This window comes from Drosophila suzukii, chromosome 3 (genome assembly GCF_043229965.1).
Source record: "Drosophila suzukii chromosome 3, CBGP_Dsuzu_IsoJpt1.0, whole genome shotgun sequence".
In the NCBI taxonomy this organism is placed as follows: domain Eukaryota; kingdom Metazoa; phylum Arthropoda; class Insecta; order Diptera; family Drosophilidae; genus Drosophila; species Drosophila suzukii.
The window spans coordinates 86402327-86426050 of record NC_092082.1 but is presented as its reverse complement, the minus strand read 5'-3'; the positions used below and the strand labels follow the sequence as shown (position 1 = coordinate 86426050).

Below are 23724 nucleotides of genomic sequence, written 5' to 3'. Positions count from 1 at the left end.
AGTATGCCGGTTCTTCGTGCTTTCTTTTGCTTTCTTTCGTTTCCTCTCTCTCTCGCTCTCTTTCATTGCCTACCACGAGGTCCTTTGTTCCATGCCGTGTTCATATGTGTGTGTTTTCGCTGATAAGATTATGTCTATGTGTGTGTTAGCAATAAAATCTTATGGTTGCGCCACATATTTGAATATGCTTTTTGGCGTTTTGTCTACCGCTTCCTCTCTCCCACACTTTCTTCTTTCCCCACTTTCCTGCTCCGCTTTCTCCTGTCTATTTGTTTACCGTTTACACGTGCACAGCGTACGGCGGAAATTTCTGACATCGTTGCAAATAAATTAATTTATTATTATTCTCTTCTTGGCATTCGCAATTTTTGGCGGTTTCTTAGCATGTACAACGCGTCGTATGCGTGATATGCCTTTAATTGGAATTTACTGTGACCAGCTTACTGAATTTGTTCAGCTTAATATTTACTGAAATTGCCAGGATGCCTCCGAAAGCATTCCGAAAATTTAGTTAAATTTTTTAAATGAATTGCTTTTAATACATTTTTAAACTGGCGCTCCTGTTGCTTAGATTCTGAATTTAATTTGATATTTAAATGAAAGAACATCTCTTCTCTTCATTTGTATTAATATTAAATTACGCTTTATATTAACCAACTACTCTCTATGAATAAATTCATTCAATTTCATTTTAATTAAATACAAATGAAATACTGAAACTGGTTTTAGAATGAAAATTATTATTTCCCTGAAATTATATCTTTTAGCTTGCTCTGGACTTTTCTCATAATTAAATGGAAGCTGGAACATTAAAGCCATCACTCTGGTACAGCTGAAACTATTTCTCGATTATTTCGTTTTCGTTTCTTCCATGCCTCTGATATATATTCAATTATCCAATATCATTTTGCCAACCATAATTTATGGCTTCATTAAATTCTGCATCGTTGGTGAGGAAAAACATTCAACTGGGGGAGCTTGGGTATATGTATATAAAACTTTCCATTTTTATCCATTCGTAGGTAACTACTTGGCTGAACTGAATGGACGTTTCATTTTCATTCTCGTGTGTCCATGGGGACTAGCAGCTTCCTTCTCGGCTTCGGCTTTTGTGAGTCCTGGCAGAATCAATTTGCTGTCGTGGGGTCACAGTCAATGGACCACCGAGGAGGGTCCTTGCACACACACACATCCTGGCACAGAACTTGGGCATTGTATTCAATAGCATTTTCTTGTTATCTGGCGCCAAACCCCATATACTTGCAATTTGATTTTAATTTTATTTAAAATGCTTTTTAGACCATGTACAAGACATGTCCTGGTCAAGTGCAGCGGCCACGCCCCCCAGCACGCCTTCATCTCTCCTCCAGCACTCGAAAGCCAATGAAGCTTAATGCCTTTGTGGGGCAGTTTGCGTTTTGTTTATTGTTCACTACAGCCCCGCTTCGATCTTTTGTTCGAAGGGGAAACCAAGTTCCCCCCATAATGGTAAACAAAGATATGAAGAGTCCGAGTTGAGTGTTAAATGGAATTAAATAACGGGGCGGAGACCATAACGGGAAAGTATCAGTTTTAAAGGCGGTAATCCTTTGCAGTGAGCGGAACTTTTTGTGCCCCGAAAACCAAGTTGAATTAAGACTCACAAGGGTAACTGGGGAACTCGGTAACTCGGTGAAAGCAGAAATGTCAACAAGGTTTGATGACAATTTTAAAGCACATAAAAGTCATAAAAAGACAGCCATATCCATTCACATGAGCAGACGTGGCTTTATGCACACACAAAATACAGCTAACGTCAATACAATACCGCTAAAAGGTAAACAAAATCATCTGGCTATTCTCTATAAACAATATTTAGCTTTGGTGATTTTTTGACATTTTTAAACGGTTCGAAAAATATTTATTGACTGAAATATGATAAGGAAAATAAGTGAGAAAATCATCTTTCGCAAATAGAATATTATTATAAATGTATTAAATTATATTTAAGACAATATTTTCTCAGCATATAATTTAATTTGAGTTGAAAAATCTTGAATATTTAATAAGAAGTTCCTATTATTTCGAACAGAACTGTAAATCCCAGCATCCTGGTAGCCATCCACTGAGCTACGAGTACCAGCGTATAAACCACAGGCTCAATTTGGCTCTGCGTTCGCTTTTTGATTACCGGTTTTTATTTTCATCAAGGATAACATCATAAAAATCGCATCATTTTTTCAATTACGGCGTTGAAATTCCGCCCGACATAAAAACATTTTCGCTACTTTCCTTCTACAGGCACTCTCCTGTATATAAGTAGTGTATATATAGTGGGGAAATTGTGTGTCACAGACAATAAACCACTAAACAAGTTACAGGGCAAGAATAAAAAATGGGGAGGACTAAAGTGAAAAGCGGAAACTACGCCGAAAATGAATAGAGGGGGAGCCTGAAAGCCTAATGCATAAATACAAATTAGTTCCGATGGTCACGTCGCGATTTTGTCCGCAAGAAGTGACATTAATTTATGGCCTGGTCAGTCTGAGTCCCAGGCAAGTCATAAAGTCCTCTTGAGATCTTCGGGGCCACAGGGAGGTCTTTCATGGGGCATGCATTTAAATTTCGATTAAGTGACTCCGCTTTTTCGGCTCGTTTTAGTGATGGACAAATCCTTCAGTTAGTATGCAAATGTGAGTGGGAATAATTCATTCTTTTTGCTTACTGGCACATTCCAATTCGTCGGATCCGTCGCGACAGTCCTCGTCGCCATCACAGATGAAATCCCTGTGTACACATTGCTCACCATTTTTACACAGGAACCTTGAAACGGAGCACTGACCTCCTGAACACATTATCATATTTTAAAATATTTAAGTTAGGAACAAAATACCTATATATAAAATTCAACATGGGTTCTGAATTTAAATGTCCCAATGTATTAGTTAAATTTGTTTAGATTTTGATATTACTATCCTTTTTCATTCCAAATTAAAGTTTTAATAAGATTTGATTTTAGTTTCATTTCATAAAAATAAAACTTGAATCAAATTATATGAAAATAAAAGTCATAGATTTTTGATCTGTGATCTGAAATAAACTGAAAGTCTTAAGAGTTCCATCTTTGGGATATCGTAAATCCAAACAAATTTAATCTTGATCCCAACACTATAATTTAAAACCGATTTGCAAGCTTTTCAATTACTTCTACCATCGTATATAGTCGATATCTACTGCTTATATCAATAATAATGGCTAACACTTACGGCACTGGGCTATCGATTCGTCGCTTCCATCGGCACAGTCGTTTTCCCGATCGCAGACCCATCTTTGCGGAATGCATTTTCCGGTGCCGCAGCGGAATTGGTCCTGGCTGCAAGTCGATTCTGCAAGGGTAAATGTTTGAAATCAATTTTACATAACTGCCGGAGATAATGGCTTCGATAGAATATTCCCATTCCCATAAATATATATATGTATGCACATTTATGCACAGCATGGCTTTCAAACTTTTAATGCTCGAATGGTTAAGTGTGTCAAAAAAATAAATGTGATTTTTATGTTCTTGCGGCTTTCGCTTCAGCTTTTGTTTCATGTTTTAGTGCAAATAGTTTTTCTGTCATTTTCCGCTTATTTTATTTTATGACTTTGCTCGTCAACAATGGACCAGAAAGTGTCCTTAAAGGGCTAACAAATATGTCGAATATTTAATAGAAGGAAAACAATTTGTTTGGCCGACTGAGTGATGGCAATGCAATTAAAGGATAAAAGGAATTCCTGATGAAGTTAGGTTCGGCTGGTTTAACAATTGACAGCAGAATGTTTTGTCGTCTGATGTTGAGAAAATCTATTTATTGATTGGCAGCCACAAAGTGACAATATTGAAAGGTAGTGGGGAATAGCTCTTAAAATATTCAAGTTATTTAAAGGGCAATTAAACTTTGCTAAAAATGTTCTGAAATCTTTAAGGTTACATTTAATAATAATATCAAAGCTTTGGAAATAATTTATTTTATTATAAATACTTTTTAAACGTTTTCCCACTAACTTAATGTTAAGTTCCCTGACAATTTTACATTGCTTCAGCTCTAAATACATTTTCCCCAAAGAGTTTCCTAAACGTTGCACCTTTTGTAAGCTCTCCCACAAGAGTGCAGACAATTTGGCGCTTAATTCAAACGAATTCCTTTGAATGACATCTGCATTCGGTTTGGGATGACTTTAAGGGGATCCTTGGCTGCTCCGCCGGGTGAAGTTTCTCGACCCACCGGGCCGGGAGTCGTTGGCCATAAACTTAAGCGCAACTTTTGTGGCACTACCAAACTCCGGTAACCCCAAGCCCCAAGCCTCAAACTCTAAAACCCAAAACCCAAAAGCGGGACCCAAAGTGGAAGCCAAAACCCAGGGGACTCAGACATACAGCCGCCGCAGTGCGAAAAATGCGCATCACGTTCTGCGTTTTGCGTTCGGAGACCCGGGAAGTCGGAAAATGGGAAAATGTTCTACTGAATGGCGAAAACGTTCTGGGGCGTATTTACCTAGACAGCGGCATTTACCGCCCCAAAAGTGGAACATTAAAAAGGGGGATTAGTTTTACGCGGTCTGGTCTGGGTTATCTTCTGCTTCAGGTTTGATTTAGTCTGTGCCTAATGAGCAAAAAGCATCAACGAAGCTCAAAGGAAATGAGTAAAATACGAGTATTTATAATCAAATTCTGGTTTAATAGTACTAAAATTCTTGGTAGGTATTTTAAGCCTAAATAGCTGTGCAAATATATATAAATGATTTATTTATTGAACCATAAATAGTCTGTCATTGCCAGAAAATTACACACAAAATTAAGGACATTATCTATCCTTAGCTAACGCACAAACAGACATTCTTCACAAGCAATTTGTTTTCCTTTATTACACAGGAAGAAAAAGTAAGGTAAAAAAGAAATAGAAAAAAAATATATATAGAGAAAAATAAACAAATTGATATGGTTTGTTAAGGATGTAAATATGGAAATCCAACTTGCTGGTAGTAAATCAAATTATTATGCCACTAACATGCACTGAATGTCCTTTTTTGGCTAGAAATACAATGTATACTCCCAAAATGTTGAGCTTTGGTCAACAGTTAGCTGAAGTTTATATATATCTAAAATAAATATATGCATTTTTTGTTCCTGTGCCTAAAAGCACTTTTCGCAGCTGCTTTGCTTTGCCACTTGCCACTTGCCACCCAGATGCAAACTTCATTATTTACAGTCTGCCGCGTCGCGACAACGTGGTGCAAAAGGTATGGGTTTTCGGATGGGTAGGAGGATTGCTTTACGAGTGGGCGGAAAATGTGGGGGTGTTCCAGCCAGACAGGCTCTTAATTCCCGTTGGCACAGGTGTGGGGGGAAAAGAATACCCCAGCCACCCCCACTGCAGATTATGCAATTCATTTAAAGTGCTTTTCCCGCCGCGAGGGGTAAAAATCAGATGACACCTCGTGCGATAATGAATGTCACACCTGGTGGCAAATGTTTATTAAACTGCAGTGCAACACTTTGATTCCAGGAGACGCGGGGGCAATCACAAATTGAGGTTCCCAACTGGCGACAGCAACAAAAGTCAGACAAAGTCAGCCGACTTAGGCCAAAGCAAATACATCGAAAAGTTTTCATACAGAGACACCGAGAACTAACCTCCCGACAAAGTTTTGGTAACAATGCAGGTCCTTCTTCCACCTCTTCCTCTTCTTCACCTCCTCCAGGACATCATCGGTCCCCAAGCTCATTTACAGGCCGAAAGCTTAGTGATAGAAAAAGTTGCCTTGTACTTGGGAAGTGTCCAAGGGAAATGGGGGAAAAGTTTCTGCGGTCATTCATCGATTTGGCGCATTAAAAGTTTTCTGATATTTGCCGGTTTCCAATATCCTTTCTCTACTTTCTTTTATTTGTGTAAATTCTTCTTACTTTGTAAAACTAATGCAAGGATTAAGTCTGCTTAAGTCATGACAACTTAAATATTTTGCAATTCTAATATTCATTTAAAAAAAGAAAACCAATAGAAAAAGGATGAAACACTTTTATTGATTTCTGCAATTTTCTTTTGGGAACGGGAGGATGTCCTAATGAAGTTTGTCTGTCTGGCAGAGCATAAATTGAATTGTCCGATTCATTTAAACGGCGGAAAGAGAGAAAAAAAATAAAAACGAAAGAAGAAAAGTGAATTTAACTTTTGCCCCTTCCAATTCCACCTGACCCTCATCTTTTAGAGCCCCCCTCTACGCCTGTCTCGTCTCAATAAATAAATGAAAAATTTGTGCCACAGTTAGGGGGATTTTTCCTTTTTCACTGTTTACAATTGTTTTCCCCGCCGGTTTTTTATTTATTTATTTTTCTGCCTTTGTTTAGAGAAGTATCTGCTTCCGTACACAGCGGGTTGTGTCGTAAAAAAAGGCTCGCCGCTTGTTGTTTATGGCACCTTTTTCCACTTTATTGAAGTTGTACTCCGCCTCAAGTATTTCAATAAAAAAAAGGAGCAGGCAAATGGGGTAGCCAAGGGTTTGTTTTTTTTTTTTGCCGGTCTGTGGTACATGATACAATGTCGGGCATCATAAATCATTGCCAGAAAAAAACAAAACCCTAATGAGGCAAAGTTTTATGTTTCATGTAGGCCGAACCAGCCAATGTTGCTGAAAATTGGACTGTGCAACAAATGGCCTTGCAATCGCACTTTAAATGTTTGCCAATTTATATGTTAAATAAACTTGTTTCGCGAAAGCGACGCAAACAAATTGATTTTGCGGATTGGAAGAAGGAGGAGAACTGGTGCCGTGAAAAATACGAAAAGTAATTCCCATTTCTGTGGATTCCTGGCCAACTTAGGATCGAGGCAATTCGATGGATTGCTGCGCTTAAAAATGTGCGGAATACATAATTTATGGCTGTCGGGAAAGGACACGGATTGGGGAGGACACCCAACAAGGCCAAGGACCAAGGACTAAGGACCCAGGATGTGTGCGACTGAAGTTATCTTAGGCCCGCAGTTGTCGCACATATAAATACGTATGTATATGTAGAGAGGATTCAGCTCCTCCTTCGTCACATTTTCCTTTTTAGATTTTTCACAAGCTTCTCTCGCCAGGCTTATCAGCTGTCTGCCTTTTCCAAATGTGCTGCATGAATATTTATGCCCTCGATATCGAGCACTAGCATACCACCCATGACCAGTACGTATGGCATCCGCACACCACATGGTGTTTAGGGCAAAAAAAAAATGCTTAAAAGTCTGGAGGCGTCTTCAATGTCCCATGTCCTTTTGTCTCCCCGCCTGTTTACGCGGCGTATGGGTAATGCGGTGTATATTGGCAACGCGGCGTATGAGCAACGCCATGGAGATAGGGATAGGGATAGGGCACTTGAAGCGCCATCTTAATGCCTTGGATCAGCCCTGTTGTTAATGGCCGTTCCCCGTTTAGTTGCCTATAAGTTATTTATTTATTTACTCTGACTTCTAAGAAATTATTTTTTTTTTGTCGTCTCTGCGGAATTGGTATCGATTTTCGCCCACATCCCGTGGCCACGCCCATGCATAAAAGATAACACCCACTCAACGATTACGTCGTACAGACAATAACAGTAAATTGAAATTCACTTGAAGCGGTTAATGGGACCGGGCTTTGTTATCGGAAAAACTTTGATATTATATGTTTTTGTTTAGCTCCATGGGGAACTTACATTATTATGATAATTGGCCGCATTTACTTTACAATAATACCCGGTATGATAACAGTTTTTCTTTACATATAGACTTGAGTATGTCAAGCCTATTCTTGTTTTTAGATATTGTCCTTGAACCTTATAAGATAATATATAATACGGTTATTATCATAACATATCATATCAATAAAATATAACCAATTTTTAGAAATATGATGATATTTGTAAGTAATAAGAACGGAAAACTCTTCCCACTCTCGAGAGTAATATAATAGCTGTAAGGGAAAAACAGATTTAAGCGGCTTCCTATCTTAATCTGGTTGCTAATCTGATTTGCGGGAATTATCATTCCACAATCGTACCCGATTCCCCCTTCTTACCCGATACGCTGATAGCCGCTTGCGGCACTAATCCGATGATAAGCAGCAGGAAGGAGCAGCCGAGTGTGCTGCGTATTGGTCCCATGTTGGTTCTTCGGAGGCTCTACTGTACACTAGGCGGCCGAGTGATAATGTTCTTGCCTAAGTGCTCCGCTGAATTATTAAATTAAATTGCTGTTTATTCGGGTTTGCTGTCGCGCGAATGTTTGCACTGGGCTCTCTGTTGCGAGCGTGTAATCATAATTATTTTAAATGGCAGTCAAGTGGTTGGCCAGCAAAAATGGCAGCCGGAAACATCATTATAACATCGTAACATCATAACAAAAAGGCCAACAGTAACTCAAAAGTAGGCAACTGTTTTCCGCTCGCAAATAATAAATAAAGTTTATGCGCGCGAAAACGTCAGTTTAATTGGTTTCATGTGCATTCAAGTCTTTCCTTTCAAGCGTTCAAATTCAATTTATGTACTGCCTTTATTAATGGATTCATTTTTTCTTGATATTTTAATGGTTAATTTGGCTATTATTCAGTTTATAAATATTTATTGGGCAGCAATTCCTTTGTAAAATTTTTTATATTTAAAAATACCATTTTATTTACCACGCTTTTGTTTATTAAATAAATGAATTGTAGAAAAATGTGGCTAAATATTTGCCTGTATTATCTTTACTTTAAATAAACCCTTTCAATAGCGAAATGCTTTCAAAAACTGCAGGATTTCATTTATTTTTTATGCCTTGCTCTTATTGTGTGTTCAGTTTTTACATTTTCAAGGCATTTAACGCTTTAATTAAGCCACTTTTTTCTTGTCTGCTTGTCTGATTTTTGCTGAATAATTATTAATGCGGTCGTTTTATCAGAACTTCACATAATCCTCGCTTGGATACCTTTTTTGTTTGGGGAGTTGAGTTAAGCCGAGTCGAGTGTTTACATTTAATTGCAATTTTGTACTTTGACCTGACGGCAGGAATTATGACGCTCACAAATTCTCACACAACAGGGAATTTTTAATGAAAACGAATAAATATAAATAACAATTATAGCGGATTAAAATACAGGGAAAGTGTGAAGATTTAAAATGATCGATTGGGACTGAAATTTGAAATGCTACTCAAGTGGCATTTTCTAGGTCCTTTAACCTGCATTCGGTGTCAAGTTCATGTAATCCAATGCAAAACAAAAACGAAATCTTGGCTAAATCAAAGCCGAATTATGCCAGACCGTAAAGAGCATTTATAAAGAGATGCTCCACCGAAAAAAGAGAGTGGGCGAGTGGTCCAAAATGAAAATGTAATAAAAAGTGGCGCGCAGAAGCGTGAAAAAAACACAAAAAACGGAAAAGCGGAAAACACTCGCACACACACACACACACAGGAACTGCGGAAAAGCTTCCGTTTTGGGGGAAAAGCTGCTGTTGCTTTGAACGCGGATGCCTTTTGATGTTACCGCCAAAGGGACGCCAGCAAACTGTTTTCAACTGTCTGTCTGCTCACGTTTGTCGGCCTTGCCATTGATTTTTGCTGGCCAACAACAGATGTTTATATATATATTGTATTTTATTATATTTCATAAATTTTTAATATTTTAAAATATTTATTTTCTTTAAAAATCACTTTGAGCTTGTAGAACGTGGTTACTTTTTTAATATCTCACAACTTGTCTTTTACGAATCTGTTTATTATTTGCCGCCTCGAAATCCTGAAATCACAATTATCCTGGCCGAAGAGCCCTCACGTCCGTTTCTTTGCAGAGTTCGACGCAAACTGAGCTCTGTTTGGACCCCATTTCATTTTACCAGATGTAGTCGGAACCCTTGTATCGCAGACTCCGCGGCAGAAGCTTGCACTCAAAATGATAAGAGTTCCACTCAAAGCTCTCACTCACAGGTTAAATCTCACTCGAATCAATGAGTCTTTGGATTGCAACTCACGGGAATTTAAATATAATCTATCTAATCTTTGTGCGCAATTAAAGTGGGATTTGTCAAAACAAAAATCCTGAACCCAATTGACCCTATTCCACTATGAAAATAATCTTAAGTGTTGTAAGTGTCGCCTCGTTATTGAAGGCGTAGTGTAAGTTCCTGATTAGGTTCAATTCGTCTACTAAAGTCCCCCGATTATTCTCTAAAGATCCGGCAGAATCTGCTTCCATATGTGTTTTAGGTCAAGTTTAAACTGCTTTTCTTTGTTGTCTTAACTCGACTTATTTTCTTCATTTTGTTCTACAGTTTTTAAGGCGACATTTTAAGTTTCTATAATAGAAATGCGGAAGATATGTTTTGAATTTTAAGAGGGGAAATACCCATAGACTGCTTCAGATATTAAAATTACATTGAAATGCTTATTCGGCTGAATTCGTAATTTTTCTTATATATATTTCCGGGACTTCGACAGTGTGAGAAAAATTTTTTCAACTAGATAGTAAATTTCCTTGTTAATATTTCAAGGAATGAATTATATTTCAAGGAATTCTAAAATATTGTTTTAGCTAAATTTTCAACCCACTGGCATTCTAATAAAATTTAGGAGAATAATTTAAGACTACGCATATCCAGTACAAGAATATTAAAATGGAATACAATAACAGATAATACAAACAATAAGTTCATATGCATTTGTTGTATCTTTAATATTTTTGTTGTATATATTTCGGTTTCCATAACAAGAGTATATTTTATTCTTATCAATATACATGTGTTGTATATATATATCGATTTTTAAATTCATTTTTTTCATGTTTATTTGTATAGCAGCCAAATAAACGAAAAGGATATGCTAGTTTTCTAATCACTAGTTTTGCAATCTTTTCAATCTTTTTACAGTCTAGGTATTTTATTTGTAAAGCATAATAAATTGCAAAGTATAGATTGACAAATTAAGCTTGTCAAAACATTTGGTGCTATTAAGTAGATGGAGCCATCAAATAGTATTGAGTTTTTTAATTCTTTGAGTGATAAAATCCATTCGATTTGAGCACCTTGGAGCCAGTTTAAAGCTGATGAAATGACTTAGTTAAATTGCACTTGACTTGCTTGCAGTTCCCCTAAATTAGACTCAACTCGACTGTAACTGGGTTGTTGGTAAATTACCAGGCGTGTGTTCGACTTAAGACCCCCTATACTATATATAATTGTGGCTCAGCTGAGTTCTGTGCTTAAAGACTAAGCCCCCTGGCCCAATATTTACGGCTGGCAGTGTTTGGAGCACTGCTGCCCGAAAGTAGGCAATGGTAGATTTTTATTTTGGAAACCCCAGGCCAAACGAAGTCAACGAACCGTGGATCGAAACAGACTGGTCTGCTAAACCAAACTTAAATTAAATGCAGAGGCTAATAGCAAAAAAAAGAGACAAGCCGACAAACACACTCGGCGTGTAAAAATTAAATGAAAATAAACTCGAGGAGCCAGAGGATTTCGGGGGAATTCCGAGTCCTGCCTACATGACACTAAATAAACAGCCAGTTGTTACTTACTCAACAGCGAAGCCAAACAAATGGCTAGAGCACAGAAACACCAAAACACAAAAACACCAAAACCAATACGAGGGCAAACAGCACACGCAGAGCGAAGTAAATGGTTAGTTCTGTGACATTTCTAAATTGAAAAACTACAAATGACTGACAACAGATTAGAGCGAGAGCGCACGTAGTTCGCAGGCAACAGCTGGGTTTTCAGGTCCTGCCAGCGCCGTAAATCCCTATCCCAATAGCAAACCCAATACCGGACCCAATTCCATGGCCAGCGCTTGACTTTGTAGGATATGGCCAGCTCTTGGCCATGGCCACACACATAAGAAAAATAAACAGAAAAATGGAGAGGAAACAACACCATCTAGGGGTAGAAAAAAAATTGGCAAAACTTTCCTTTAAAAGGCTCTGGCAAAAGATACAGCCAGAAAAAATAAGGCTGCAAATACATTTTGCGGCTGTGGCTGTTGATTTCCTTCAAGTGCGCCGTTTTGTGCAACCTTTCGAGTGTATTTGAATAAGACAACAGCTGAAGTGAAGGCCTAATCAAAGCCGGAAAGATACAAATTGTAAGAAATGGGAATTGAGAGTGGCAGGGACAGAGCTCTAAAAGAATTTCGGTTGATTTATTTGTGCAAATAGAGGTAGCTACATGATGAACTCGAGGCAGGGATAGTTGAAAAGAAATTCGTTACTCCAGAGAAATTTTTACAGGGGACTATATAATAAAGGGGATTTTTAATCGGAAGATTGGAAATGTAGGTACTTGAAATTGATTTTCCACAGTCAAAAAAATATTTTTATTATTATTATTATCCATTTACAATATTTAGAATATATTGTTGCAAAATATAATAGGTGTCTTGAAAACAATAGAAAGGTAATATTAAAATTCTTCAAATGACCCTTTTTTTTATATATGTCATAGTTATAGAGTTGAGAACAGTATTATTGGCTGCTCTAAAGCGTTAGTATAATTTATACGCATACAATAATATTAAGAAAAACAAAAGAATCTTAAGTAAGAATCTTGAACATTTAGAATAGAATTTTATATATCTCTAAGTAACACAGTTATAAAGTTGGGACCATTATTATAGGCACCTCTTTAGAGTAATAATACATTTTTAGCCCCCAATCAGTGTAGTTATTTTCTAAATTTAGATAAGATTTTTCTCCCAGTGCACTCACCTGTGAACTTGCACTCCTCCAGTCGCTCATCGCTGTGGTCCGGACAATCGGAGGCCCCGTCGCACACGAACCGTATGGGGATACACTGTCCGGAGGAGCACTGGAACTGCTTCTCATCGCAGTAGTTGGACAGACCGAGCGCTGCAAAATCAAATGCGTATTAATTAATTAAGCTGAAATCCTCGGGTTAGCCGCAGACTGTAATTAAACGGAAATGGGAGACGGCGGCGACCGCAAGTTGGAAGAAGAGTTCTGTCCCAATGGGAGGGCCTAATAAAATTCATAACTAAAATTTAAGTTGAAAACTTTGGCTCGTTAAGCACACACTAAGGAAGCGAGATGGCGATGGTTAGATGGGCGAAAGGGGCTGTTCAAGGCGTTTGTTGACAAGCCTTAAAACCCTTTTTAATGAAAGCCGAGACTTGACAATAAACAAAAACTTGTAAATAATGAAATCCAGCCGAAAGGCCGGGCCTTCACATGTCTATGGGCATGTCTATACATAAATGTGGGTGTTACTGCGGTCCAAGTTTCTGCGGTGGACCCAGAAAGTTTTTGGGGAATTAATAAGCGAGAATTTGATGGCGGCTAGTTGGAAAGTGTCGGGTGGGATGGCTTCATCAATCGTTTTACGGCCCACTTGACATTTCACTCGGGCGCCCCTTTATATATCCTTAATTTTCTCTTGTCTTTTCTTCGATTAGCATACAAGCCAAGGCCAACCGACTTTCAGTTAATGTGTTACCATTATGCCAAAGTATCTCAGTTCTGCTAGGAATTTGAGGTGAATTTGTGTGTGTGAGACGGTCTATCCGCGTGCCATTTACCGTTTAATTGCGCGCATTTAACACAAATTGACAATTGCTTGGGAGACGTCACAATCACGCACGAGCTCACCCAGAAAGTCACACACACCTACAAAGGAAAGGGTGGACCTTAATTGTAGGCAATGGATTTATAATCCTACAAGAGAAGAACATAGAACTGTTTACAAAATTATTTATTATTTTGGTGCATGTTAAAATTTTAATAAACATTCCATTTGGCTGATAATTTACTTAAGCATTTAAGGGGGTTTCTAAAGCATATTTAAAAAAATATATTTATCAAAAATAAAAAGTAGGTACTTATAAAAAATCGCTCTATACTGCTAGCGATCTTTGGCCTACTTGGCGTATGAGTTATTTTTGCTCACACTTAAGTTGAAGTCACCAAGTCTGATAATTAAAAAAGGAATTTTGCACTAGAAATGTGAAAAGTAATTATTCAGGGCAATCAAAGTTGTGGCTTTAAGGTTTATATTAAAATGTTGAAGGAGTGTGTGGTATATTCAAAATTTAACTCACATTGGTCCACTCCTTTTCACACACGCTTACGCATTTAATTACCAAATCAGAACTGTCATGCAATGCCCTCAGCACACACACACACGTCCAGAAGGACACACACACACTCGCATTTGGCAAGTGTTTGTGTATCTGTGTTAGTTGTTCATTAACATGGGAAATTCAAGACACACAAGGCTTCAAATTCCTCCTTTAAACGCTTCAGAACTTTTTCGCTGATTGTATATTTTCCGCTGGCTTTTCCCACGCCCCTGCAATTTATGCATTTTCTTTATGCCTGCATGTGTATTTATTTTCCAAAAAATATATTCAACGCCCCCATTTTCCACTCGTCTTTGAAGCTTTTTATTCTTCTATGTGAGCTGGAAATTTTTTATTAGTCCCCCTAAATTATTAAAAATGTGCGCACACATTTTGAATTTATAAAGAGTTTTTTGTTTGCTCCTGCCGTGTGCACTTGTTTGGTGCTCAGAAATTGCAATTGTAGACAAATCTGTATGTAAATGTGCAATGCAATTTGCATTTTAAGTGAGTCGTTTAGTAGCTTAATTGAAATAAATATTAAAAGAGAATGCCCCTTATCCAATCCATTTGACAGGGCTTAGATTAGTTGGTATAGTATTCACAACGAGTGCAAGCAAACCGAAACTGAATCTAAATTGGTTTCATCTCCTTTCTGCATTCTATTTATTTTTGCATTCCCAGAAATATTATATATATTTTATGGCTGGCAATTGGTTAATGGACACACACAACGTATTTTCTTTGATTCGTTCTCACAACCCAGTTATCGTTTTCATCTGTCAGGCTGGTTTATTTTAATTCACAAAGGTGAGTAAAAGCATGCGTTTAAAAGGCTTAAAAATACTTTGCGCCGATTTTCTTAATAAAATGTGAAATTATACTGCAAACGGAATTTTTAATTATACTTGAACGACAGGTTTTTATTTAAGTTGAATATACAATTTATTAAATATGGAAAAAACAATGCAAGCTTACATCTTTTGTTTAATGAACTTTAGTTTCTAGAAAAATATATCTGTGACGCTTTCATAAAAATGTTTTCTTTGAAATCTTGTGGTTTGTTATAATTTTCCTAAATATGTTTTAATTAAGCTGAAATGTGAGGTTATTATCATTGAATAAAAAGAAAGCACAGTACAAAGTTGAATCTTTTGTTAATGGAATATTAGTTCCTGGAAAATATATATCTTTGGAGAGTCTATAAAAATGTTTTCTTTGAAATCTAATGCTTTTTCAAAGAGAATTCCTTTTTATTTTCCTCTGCAGGCATTTATTTCCACGGCAATTCACCCAGTTCTACCGACCAGCTATTTAATACAAATTAAATCAGTGGGGCAATAATTTCTGGTGTGTTCCACAAAGACCACAGCCATGGAGCAGCTGCCTCCATCGGTAATAGCCGCCAATTTGATTGACAGAATCACAAATGTCCGTCCAACTCAGAACTCAGAAGCACAGAAGCGACGGCAGGCAACTGGCCAATTAAATGCTTAATGCGAAGTTCATTGAACAGTTTTATTTTTACTTTATTCCTCGCTCTCGCCCAGGAATCAATCAGAAGGGAAAGTGCTGGTCAAGAGTGTTTCACATGAAAATCTCGCACCATTAATTCAATGACAGCAAAGGGCATGACAGGAGGGCTGTCTTGGTTGGCCAAGAGGGCGAAATAATAAACAGAAATCAGCGCAGAAGTCAATCAGAGTTCAAATCAATATAAATGCTTTATTAATGGCCCGAAAGGTTGTCGATGTTGATGCCAAAGCCAAACCCACGCCCAAGTCCCTCTTGATTTGATTACGCCTGCAATCCTATTAATAGTCGGTGATTAATCACTGATTCGGCCATGGTCAACTACACCGCAATAACAATAGAGAATTACGCAAATTAAGCGAAATTTTTCCAGTTCGCTTAGATAAAATGGCAAACCAGCGAAATATGATAGCTGGAACTTTGCACCTGAACAGTCGTTCGAACATCGAAGTGATAAGATTATTTTACGCAGCGGTTCAAAGGGTTTAATCATACTTTTGTTGACTATACTTTAAACTATTTACGGACTGGTACAAGCTATTTAGGGATGGTTCAGTTACCTAATTGAGGAACCCTTAGGTTCTTTACCTAATCAAGTGGTCATTAAGCTAGAGTAGTATACCTAAACTGCTTATTTTAATGCTGTAACTTTTAGTTTACTGTGTTTAGTTTAAATATTTTCATGTTAAGCTTTAATCATGCTACAAAGAAGAGCTTTAACTATTTTTGGGTCAGTTGAAAGGTACATTTACTTAATTAGGTGCTAACAATAACCATTATGTTTATTACTTTTGCTTTGCTGTTTATGGTGTTTGTTAATTTTATAAAGTTGCACTTTGTAGAGCCCGACAAGAATATTACACAGTTAAGGTTTAGGTGGGAAGTGAAATTTAAGATTTAATTATAGGCACTCAAAAGGTCTATTAAACTACAGTAATTACATTAGAAAACTTCTATCATCTTTTCATAAGCACCTTTTAATCCTTTTTTTTCACACTACTATTTCACTAAATATTGCAATTCTAATCTGACATTCTGAAAGTTAAAAACTAAATAAACTCTATGCTATCTGACTATCTGGAAGCGCCTCCTAGTCACTTCAGATAAGACAGATAGCCCTATGAGTGGTAAAAAAGCAAAATTAAAAAACACTATCTAGAGATATGAGTACTAGGATTTGGCAGACACCTTATCAACACCACGTAATGTTTTGATACCGTTTCAAATGGTTATTGTAGATTTTATGGCTTGAATAGATTTGGACTTAGTCATAAATTCAATTTCGAAGTAAGCGGAAGATTAATAAATTTTGTTATCTTAAAAGTGTCTATAAAAGTCATTACTACGTAGTAGGTTTTAATTATAAATTTCCTAGTCGAGCATGGGAAGCAGAAAAATGTATCAGATGAGTCAGGAAATAGTTTTGCAATATGCAAAGTAATAAACTAAATTTTAATGATGATTTCGAATTTTTTAAAACAACTTTTATCTGATAGGCTACTATCTCATAATTATAATAATTTCGTGTGATTTTTTTCCACTGCTGTGCAGATAACATTTGGGCTGATAAAAATGGTTAGCTTTGCCTTCACGATAAAGAGTAATCAACAAATAATTGTATAATCATGTGAATGTGAACATTGCGCTTTGGATATCAACCCGTACAGTTTGCACTCGCTTTTAGGTACCGCCAACTCCAAAGAGTCAAACGTTTATACAAGTTAAAAACCGAAGAGAAACTATTAAGATTGCTCTTAAATGCTGTTTGGCAAGAGATGTGAATTCATTCGGTATGCTTCAGTACGAGTATCTTGTTATTGTTGCTGTCTCAGTTTCGGTTTAATGGGAAAAAAGGTGGCCTGATCGCTAACGTCATAGCCCGACGAAAACAGTCAAACAACATTATTATTAACAACAATAACAATTACTCACACATCTGCTTGGCCAAAGTTGTATGGGCGGTGCAAAAATGGCATTAAGATGACTCAGTACTATCTGCTAATAATGAATGATGTTCCCTATATTCTCTGGGAATTTCGCCAACGTCATCAGCTGTTTGCTGTGAGATGTAGCGCCAGGCGATAGTACACAGCTTCCCCCTATAGAATATCTAATGAATGCATTTTCGTACTCTCTGTACAATGTGATTATTCTGGGAACTTTTTGACAACCCAGCTAATGGCTAGCCAACACATCACGCCACCTTTTTGCCTTGTAAATGAATTTGGCTCGGCTACGCTGCGTATGCGTAATATTTTAATTGAAGCCCCGAAATAGAAAACCAATTGGAAAAGAGAAATTCACTGGGATGTGTGTGGGAAAAAGGTAGAAAATCGTAGTTTTGACCATCACACCTTTTGACCAACATTGAAAAAATGGCTAACACCGTTTGATTGTGTTTTGCATGCATCGCTTATGAAATTTGTCACTCGAGCACGAACAATTGCAGTGCATTTATTTGGCTTCCATTAGTGGTGGTGGAAATGGAAACCAGTTTTTAACAAAAAAAAAAGCAAACACAAAAGAAAATGTTTTTTTTTTGTGCCCCATAATTATACATAATGGCAAATGTTTTTGTAATTAAGGCAGTCGCAACAAAAGCGAAGCAAGTTGCAGTCCAAGGGACCAAGTTTGTATCAGGGACAGTCGAATCCAGAGCACGTGCAAATTCCAGGCATAATTAGCCAAGTTAATTATAAATGTCCCGGCCAAGTTGGGACGACTGGCCGACAGAGTTTCTGGACAGGCGATGAGCAAACTTGTTTAAATTCGATTTTGAAATAAATCAGCCCGGCCAGGAAGTCGATGCCTGGGAAACTTAAGTTCGAAGGCAGTCATTAAAGCTGTCAAGGACGTGCCCAGAAGTTGCTGCCAAATGAGAGTTGTCAATGCTGTCCTGACAGAGTAATTTTCGATTTTGATTTCGATGTAGCTGGCTCCAAGTTTAGTTGGGCGGAAATAAATGTCATCTGGGCTGCCGTGACCTATATCCCCTATTAAAACCTGTCTAACGATTTATTTGACACGGGAGCTTGTGCTTTTATTGAAACTGTCAGAAGGTACAGGGAAAATGCATTTGCTCCTGGGAAATTGCTTATCTTTTTAGCCAGCAACTATTTATAACGGCTAAAATCTTTCTGTCATAGATGGCAAACTACCTGCATAATTGGCCAGTCCCACTTTCAATCATCCGCTTTTAACCTTTAAGCTACGCTTAATATCATGACCCAGCGTTATTCATTTTGTTTTTAACTTTGACATTCGTTGGCATAAATTCAAAGCGTTTAGAGTCTCTGCTTTTTCTCAAGTTGAAGGTTTCATTAAAACTTAAAAACAGACTCGCTTGGAGTCCATGTTTTTGTAATTCCCTCACTAAAGACTTAAAGGCACTTATAATTCATTAATCATTTTCATTTTCGTTTTCTTTAATCAAATGTTTATCAAATTGGTACACTCAGAAAAGTATTCGGCCTGAATACATTAATTGACTTTTGTCTTAGTTGTTTGCTTTACTAGTTCTATAAAACTGGGGCCTGCATTTTAATGAACGTCTGTTGAATTATAAAATCCATACTCTTCTTTAAATTTGTATAAGATACTGAACTTAGCATATCCATGTATGCAAATGATTTACGTAGGTATTAAAGCAATACGCACATGTACATTATCATTGCTTAAACAGAAACAACTGCTTTCAAAATATTAGCACAGAGGAAATAAGACATTTAGCAAGATCCTAGCCAGAATTCACAACAATAGAAATAGCCAAGCTTTCAAAATGTCATAAAAAAGTCTTTAAAGCTCCTAATGTTTATGTTTTAAGAGATTAACTGGAAAAGTCAAGTCAGAGGTGGGGTTCAAAAATGCTTGGTTTTATTGGGTTGTAATATTACTTACTAACCCCGTGAGCTATTAAATTTAGCTTAGCAATAGGAAATGTTTATAAATAGATCGAGGCATTTCCAGTTTTTATCTGCCACGTGCTGGAATCAATTTAAAAGTAACTTTGACCAATGTGCAAGGCCAAGAAACTTCAAGAATCATACACTTGTTGCTCTTTTCGTTCTCTTCTTCCCTGTCTACCACTCGGATTCTCTCCTCCTCTCTCTTTTCTGTGTTTTCTCTGCGGGTTTCACAAGAGCCGCCGAAGTTGGAGTCTTCAAGTGGCGCTCCATTCGCTCCATGGAGCGAAGCCGGCCGGTAGAAAAAATAAGCATAAAACGGAATAATTATAAGGGGAAGCAGAACAAGCAAAGACCGTACACTGAGCCAAATTGATTAAATATACCAAAAATCTTACATATTAAAAAAGTAACAAAAAAATATTTTCTTTCACCAGGGTAAACTAAACTCTTGGTTTATAACTATACTAATTTGAAATAAGAATTATAGATTCTTAAACTGGTGTCTTTTAAAAAATACATCAATGCAGTCTAAATAGGAAAATGTATATTTTTGAAGATTGCATAAATATTCAGTTCACAATAGAACTTTTACATTGTTTCGTAAATGTTTTTCACTGCTGATCGCCGAGAAGTATGCAATGATTTTTACCAAATGAAGCCCGCTTAGCACCTCACTATCTTATAGTAACCAAGCCAAGAAATTAAATGGAAATAAAAATTAGATATAGTTTTTGAAACCCAAACTTATTGGAGCTGTCGTTTAAAAAATGCACCATTAAGTGCAAAATAGGATAATATATTTATTTCACAAAAGAGCTGCAGATATCTTCGTAGTTTCGTCACTGCCGATCTCCAAAAAGTATGCAATGATTTTTACCAAATGAGATTCGTTTACCAATTAATCATCTTATTTGGTCGAAGTTAAGAAAGTAAATGGTTATATATTTTTTATTTATTGATACGCAACCTTTTCGACTCTTATATTTTGTAAATTATTCCCAGTGTAAGCAGAGGCGAGTGCAGAGGAAAGTAAAAGGTTTCTGCCGACACTAAAAAAAAAGAGGGGAAAGGAGTCGTGAGCAGGGGGAAAGGGGGCCGAGTTTGCAGTCTGAAAATCGTATGACGTTGTGGAATGTTGAGACATGGAAATGGAAGTGGAGTTTACTGGCATTGCCAGACGCTTTGGCTTTCGGCTGGCCACAAAATTCACATAAATAAAACTTGAGCCGAGTAAGTCGGAGTCGAAGTCGGAGCCTTAGCTAAAATCGGAGCCGGACTGGAAATCGGGGTATAAGCATATACACATGAAGCCGTGGCTGGTGGCATGATCGCCAGAAATGCGAGTGGCGGCGGCAACAACAATAAACACCGCCGCCCCTTACACTCGGAGAAATCAAAGAAGATCTGATAAAATCGGACCGTGAATGGAAGCCAATGTGTCACTAATTAAGATTAAAGATAAGGTTTTCATCAAGGTTTCTTTTATTGCTGTGTTGACTGAAATTGGCTCTCCATTACTCATTAATATTATATTTTTTATCAATTAAGCTTCACAGCAAATATGGATTTGTAATTGATAATGCCAATTGCGATTTACTTTGAGAAATAGGTTTACCGTTTTTGAAATGACTCATATTTTTATGGCTGAAAATCACTTAAGCTTGCTATAAAAATATGAGTACAACTTGGGTTAGTTTTATAAAGTACTACTACCACTACTATAATTATTATATTGTGGTATTATATTCTTGTTGTAATAATAGAGTATTTTTAGTTAATTCATAAATTTTTATTCATTACAGTCTTCATATTCATACAGAAGTCAAAATAAGGAGTGATACTAATACTTGATTCATCAATATAATCCTGAACGGTTTGTGTCACAACAAAATGTAGAACTCTTAATGAATCATTAGAATAAATATTTGATAACTTGTTTGTGGTATTCCCCCAGAATAGTAATAATATAATAATTAAGTTCCATATAAGAGTCAACGATTTATCTTAAACCATTATAAGTTTAAAATGTTGATAAATTGTTTGGGGATTCCCCCAGAACGAAGACTTCCCGAACTATTTCTTTCGCTGTGAGCCTGCTTTCAAGATTTTCCCAGTTTTATAGTCAGGAATAAATCAAGTGGTTTGAGTACTTACATACATCCAGTGGTGTGCCGACCTTGCCGGAGACGTTCAGGAACTTCAAGGGATTTCCGTTGAACACCGAGTTGATGGAGTTGCCAAAGTTTCCCATTCCGATGCCCATGCCCGATCCGATTCCAGGACTTATGCTGTTGGCCGCCGCCGGAGCCAAGTGCTTCAGCTGATCGAGGGTCGGTCCAAGAGTACTGGCTTTCAGGCGCTCCAGCAGCGCCGATCCGCTCAGATTGTGCATTATCTCGCTGGCGGTGGGCGTGGCGGCCGTGACCTGGGCGGCATTTACCGCTGCCGCATTGCAGAACTTGCTGATGCTCAGAATGCAGGTGATGAAGAGCAGGTGGAACGATGAGGTGAAACTGAAGCTGATCAGCTGCTGCACTTTACTCTGGTAATGTGTGCTGGCGCTGTAGAAGAACCCACTGGTTTTGGATGGTTCTCGATGGCTAACGGTGCTGCCGCCACTTTCATTTGTTCTTAAATCTGGCTCTGGGATTTGAAAACTTTCCGTGTATTCCGGCAGACAGACTGTGGCCATCTTTTGCAGCTGCTAGAATATATGTATGGTAAGAATGCACTTTAGGCTCAGTGGGTCACACACGTTTTTCACTCTAATTCGAATTGCCAACTTATTTATATACCACAAATCTTATTAAATAATAAAAGTCCAAGCAAACACACGCAACGGTTGCCAAAAAAACAGAAAAAATCGAAAAAAATTTCTCAAAAGTGAGAGAATGAATCGAATGTATCGGAAAGAGAGTGCAAGAAAGAGGCGGTGATAAACATGCTGAAAAAGACTCGACCGAAAAAGAAACATCATACGATGTTGCGAAAAAACAGCATAAGAGCAATGGAAACACGAAATACACACACAAAAAAGTGCAAACTAAGGGCGACGACTTTGGTCAAAACGAGGGTTAAACCTCCTGCTGTCTCTGTCTTCCATGACAGGGCTGTCTCTTTCTTTCCTTTATTTGAATATATCAGCTATCAGCGCTGTAACGTGTGATAAGCCCATGTAAACCCAGGTAAGTCATGCGCAGCCCCTGCCCATTGACACCATTCCCTTTTCGAATTTGTTCTGTTTTTTTTCCAAATCTTTTATTTATTTTATTTTATGGCAAAGGCAAAACACATGTTTTATGCTGTTTTTCACATGACATATTGACGTAACGTTTGGCTAAAATAGATTCGTACATTATTTTTCAATTAACACTTTTTCCGCTCGACAGATGCGATGAGCTGGCCCCAAAGTCGCGGCTTGAACTTTTTTTTTATTTGCTTTGAACTTTTGCTTTCCGAAACTTTTTCGCGTTCCGAAATTTCTCGGTTTAACGGAGAAGTTATATCCAAAGCATGGGGCGGATACTGGATATGCGACTAGCGACGACCTAACGGCACGCACTGCGATTACGGACTGCCGGTAGAGTATCATTTTTTAAGCGAGTTCGGCACCGGCGGACCAATAGCACTGTTTTTTTGCCTTCGGAAGTGCTCGTTTTTCGCTCGGCAGCGAACCGAAGATCGCCACGCGTACAAGATCTTACCTGTCAAAAAGAAGAAAAGAGCGCGAGAAGAGCCAGTGGCCCCCACATGAGCCGACGTCATCAGTGGAGAGCCCCCAGAAGAGAGTGATCGTTCAAATGTAACTAAGTGATCACAAAGCCAAAGAGAAGATCACTTTTCAGCTGACATTGAAACGGGGCTAGCAGGTGGTTCTCTCTTTCGCCGCTCTCTTAACCCGTGTAACAATAAATTTTGGAGGTGTGTTCCGTCCCACTATTTGTCGTTCTAGGGCCAATTAGTGGGATAGGCAATTTCCGTAATTAGAGGTATAAATTGTTTGTTGACATGGGTCAAATAGTCAAGGCTTTGATTGAAAACAATAATGGGATTTTTTGTTCAGATACACCTGCCTCTCCAATTGATCAATTGCTTTGGAAACGAATATCCAAATACACGAAGAGAACACTGATAATTGTATTTCCCATGTCAAAGAGGATTCTGAAATCTTACAAATTCAAAATAAAACTGCTAAGGAAGTTAGA

General features: G+C 37.6%; 1 protein-coding gene across 10 annotated transcripts in view; it reads right to left on the bottom strand.

Annotated features, from left to right (window-relative positions):
- LpR2 (Lipophorin receptor 2) overlaps window positions 1-23096 on the bottom strand; it is a 36051-nt gene extending 12955 nt beyond the window's left edge. For 2 of the 10 annotated variants that reach the window (XM_065866790.2, XM_065866792.2), the window contains exons 1-5: window positions 22874-23096; window positions 21674-22223; window positions 12715-12855; window positions 3246-3365; window positions 2705-2824 (exon numbers count right to left, since the gene is read on the bottom strand). In XM_065866790.2, the coding sequence (XP_065722862.2) occupies window positions 2705-2824; window positions 3246-3365; window positions 12715-12855; window positions 21674-22211 (919 nt within the window). In that variant the 5' untranslated portion in view covers window positions 22212-22223; window positions 22874-23096. Of the gene's footprint in view, window positions 1-2704; window positions 2825-3245; window positions 3366-8055; window positions 8276-9692; window positions 9814-12714; window positions 12856-21673; window positions 22224-22873 lie in introns of those variants that run through there. The other 8 variants (XM_036818580.3, XM_065866791.2, XM_070995616.1 and 5 more) reach the window with 7 other exon arrangements.
- Window positions 23097-23724: the final 628 nt, after the last annotated feature.